This window comes from Carassius auratus, chromosome 23 (genome assembly GCF_003368295.1).
Source record: "Carassius auratus strain Wakin chromosome 23, ASM336829v1, whole genome shotgun sequence".
Lineage (NCBI taxonomy): Eukaryota > Metazoa > Chordata > Actinopteri > Cypriniformes > Cyprinidae > Carassius > Carassius auratus.
In genome coordinates, this window is record NC_039265.1 from 2109943 (window position 1) to 2113430 (window position 3488).

The 3488-nt window shown below is 39.9% G+C and overlaps 1 protein-coding gene across 1 annotated transcript; it reads left to right on the plus strand.

Moving 5' to 3' along the window:
• The first annotated feature begins 573 nt into the window (after positions 1-573).
• rab5if (RAB5 interacting factor) lies at positions 574-2941 on the plus strand. The gene is made up of 4 exons (XM_026199208.1): positions 574-825; positions 1520-1623; positions 1702-1831; positions 2339-2941. Exons 1-4 carry the CDS (start codon positions 718-720, stop codon positions 2378-2380), a joined length of 384 nt encoding a protein of 127 aa, XP_026054993.1. The 5' UTR covers positions 574-717; the 3' UTR covers positions 2381-2941.
• Positions 2942-3488: the final 547 nt, after the last annotated feature.

Consider the following 3488-nt stretch of genomic DNA (forward strand, 5'->3'; position numbering starts at 1 on the left):
CTCGAGAGTCTGCTGGTTTCTTTCTATAGCACTTTCTACATAATGAAAATATTAAAAACAATTTTCAACAGGACAGATCCTTTTGCCTCTTTACCACAATATATTTCTAATAAATAAAGATACGATATACACACAAAACGTGTAACTATAGAAGAGATGCACGTGTGTTTTGTGACTCACAAAACATGTCACATAAGCTTTATCTAACACTATTTAGCCCAACACTGAAGAAAACAAAGCAAAAAATAAAATAAATAAAATCTCAAATTGGGGGAAACGATAGCTTATTGACTGATTGCATGCTTGATCCATTCTCGTCGCAGTTCCTATGATTTGGCCTGCGGTTCTTGTAAATGCAATGATTTCTCATGCACATTTTACATTGTGTTTAAAGAAACAAAACATGCAAATAAGCTCTTTCTCTGAACCCATTCATTTCCCATCACTCTCTGATATCGCAGTGATGATTGCTTACCTGTGGAGGGCGCATGCGCCAGAGGAGCGTTCTGCGCTCTCATTGGCTGACCGTGCAGACGTCGCATTCGCTCATTGGACGGAATGCCAAGGTCATGAGTTCGCTGCGCATGCGCAGAACCAGTTCCTTCAGCTGTCTCAATGTGGGGTGAGAAGCAGTAGCAGATCTGATATTTTACAGTCCGGGTCAAGTCTTCAATCAACGGAGCGCGTGTGTTCTCTAGTCTGCAGCGACGGAGCGTCATGACGAGCAGCTCGAAGCGGAAAGAGGAGGTTCACGCGGTGAACGGAGGAGTGAAGCAGTCCTCGTGGAGCAAAGCCGTGAGCTGCAGAGCAGTGTGGGACGAGAAGGTCTGCTTCACTCTCTACTCAGGCCGTGCTGTATCTGTTATAATATGTCCTGGATGTGTGAATGTGGACATTGAGCTGTGATGGTCACTGTTTAGGGGTCAGGGGTCAGGGGTCTAGGTGTCCTGTATATGGACTGATCTCTTTAACGGATTAATGCTGCCATGAGCTGCTCCCCTTTATCAGTGTTATATACAGTATTATATACAGTATACACGAGATCAGGAAGATTGGTAATGTTTTTTTTTTTTTTTAAGAATTCTCTCTGCTGATCAAGGCTAGATTTAATTTATTTAGAAATACAGAACAAATCTGTAATATTGTGAAATATTATTGGAATTTAAAATAATTGTTTTCTATTTTAATATATTGTAGAATGTAATTTATTCCTGTAATCAAAGCTGTATTTCCAGCATCATTCCTCCATTCCTCAGTCTCACGTGATCTTCAGAAATCAGTCTAATATGATGATACAGGAATAAATAATTACATTCTCAAGCTACACAATGTCACGTTCATTTGAAGGCGATTCATCTGGGATGATCAACGTGATTTTGCGTAGCTTGTCAGTGATCTACGGCACATGATCATATCATTAGATATATCACCCAGCCCTAGTCTGTCCGTTCATCTGTCTATGCTTTTTGCTCTTTTATTAATGCCATACATGCATTTCTTGTTCTTTGTTTGATTGCAGGATGAGTTTTTAGACGTAGTTTACTGGCTCCGTCAGATCATCGCTGTGATCTTGGGTGTGATATGGGGCGTCGCACCCCTGAAAGGGTTTCTGGGGATAGCCATGTGAGTATCGTTCAGAGTGAAGTGTGTTCCTGAGATCATAGCCTCATCACACATGAGCTGTGACTGTGTTTCCTGCAGATTCTGTATCATCAACGCAGGCGTCCTGTACCTGTACATCAGCAGTTTCCAGCAGGTGGACGAGGAGGAGTACGGAGGAACATGGGAGCTCACCAAAGAGGGCTTCATGACTTCATTTGCTTTGTTTCTGGTAAAAACATCCCGTCTTTTCCTGTTAAACCTGTACTGAACTGATGCTTCATAGATTCGTGTTTTAAATTGGACTTTTACAGAGCATGAACTTTAGAATAAAACTGTAGAGCGAGTATATTTGGAAATGTTGTGTGTTGAGTGCAAACTACACTTAAAAACTATGAGCATCAAAATAAAATAAACTAATCATTCAACAATTATTTGTTATTCAGATTACAGATTTTCAAATAGTTGTATCTCAGACAAATAACGTCTTCTCATAACAAACCATACATTTTTCAGCTCATATGACACATTAACTAACAGTTATTTTCCTTGGTAGACAAAATTAAGAGGACTTAATGACAGAAAATGAATAAAGAATTTATTTGTTTAATTGCACTGAATTCATTATAACACATGCAAGTTTGGTTTTGTTTTTAAAAGCATTGATTCAGGCTTCTCTCTCTCTCTCTCTCTCTGTGTGTGTGTGTGTGTGTGTGTGTGTGTGTGTGTGTGCGTGCAGGTGGTCTGGATCATCTTCTACACGGCGCTACACTACGACTGAGGACTGCAGGACAGACAGAGACAGACTCTTATTTAATGTGATCCGGGTGGAGCTGTTTTCCGAGGCGTCTGCATATGTTCCCTCCAGCATGTGTGTGCCTGAGGAAGAGGTGCATCGTGGGTACAAGACATGTCAATAACCGTCTGAAGCCAGGAAGCTGATGTTGTCCAGTGCACTGCCATGACTGTGGGGTTGTTTCTGTTTGTCCTCTCTGCTTTTTCTTGATTTAACTTAATTTGATATTTTTCGTAGTTTCTTTCACGATTAGCATCCAACACAGATTGTCTTACTCTGTTATGACCAGTGAAATCAGACAGCAGCGTGTAAATTCTGTACAATTCATTTTATCGAATCCATAATGTATTAAAGCATTTCTTAAGTCTTGTTGATGTAACAAACTGCTCAGTATTTTATAGTGTATCGATGGAAATGCGAGTGGTCTGTATGCTTGTTATGAGTAAGGAGATGTAGCCGAGGCCGCGGAGAGACTGTTTTCTGGATGACATGTTTTGGAGAATAAAATAAAGCTGGGTTTTGTCTGCCCTACACTTTTCAACAGACGCTCCGCTCCAGTTCTGGTGGACTCCTGGTTTTATCCACTGTCCAGTAGTCAGTGTACTGAGAGAAGTGCTGGGTTTCTGTTGACCATCATAATATCTAGATTAACCCTAAAGGTGACATCTGTGAAACGGTGTTGTCTGTAGAGTGACGCTCTCACACAAGACACCGTCAAACGCTCTCAGACTTTTCTTATTATTATTAATATTATTAACAGGGTTCCCGCAGGACCTTAAAAGTCTCTGATTTAGAGGAAACCGTCCTGTTTCTGCTGTTCTGTGAGCGCCACCTGCTGGCAGAGGATGAAGTGCTGGTGAATCCATTGGAAGAAGATGCATCATAAAAGTCTAAACAAAATTAATTTATAGGTTAATTTATTAATGTAATTTATTGATAATAATGGTTTAATATTATAATTAATACTTTTAACTTATCCGTTTTCTTACAAATGCAATAATGAAATGCATCATTGTGTAAAACTTTGCCTTTGTTCAAACTGAGAATGTCAGTCATGCTTTTTTTCAGTCATTTCAGTTAAATGTGTTACTAT

Excerpts from the sequence above, each read along its gene's own strand:
- rab5if (XM_026199208.1), top strand. The coding sequence starts at position 718 with ATGACGAGCAGCTCGAAGCGGAAAGAGGAGGTTCACGCGGTGAACGGA. Across the intron at positions 826-1,519 it reads GAGCAGTGTGGGACGAGAAG|GATGAGTTTTTAGACGTAGT; the intron begins GTCTGCTTCACT and ends GTTTGATTGCAG. Across the intron at positions 1,832-2,338 it reads CTTCATTTGCTTTGTTTCTG|GTGGTCTGGATCATCTTCTA; the intron begins GTAAAAACATCC and ends GTGTGCGTGCAG.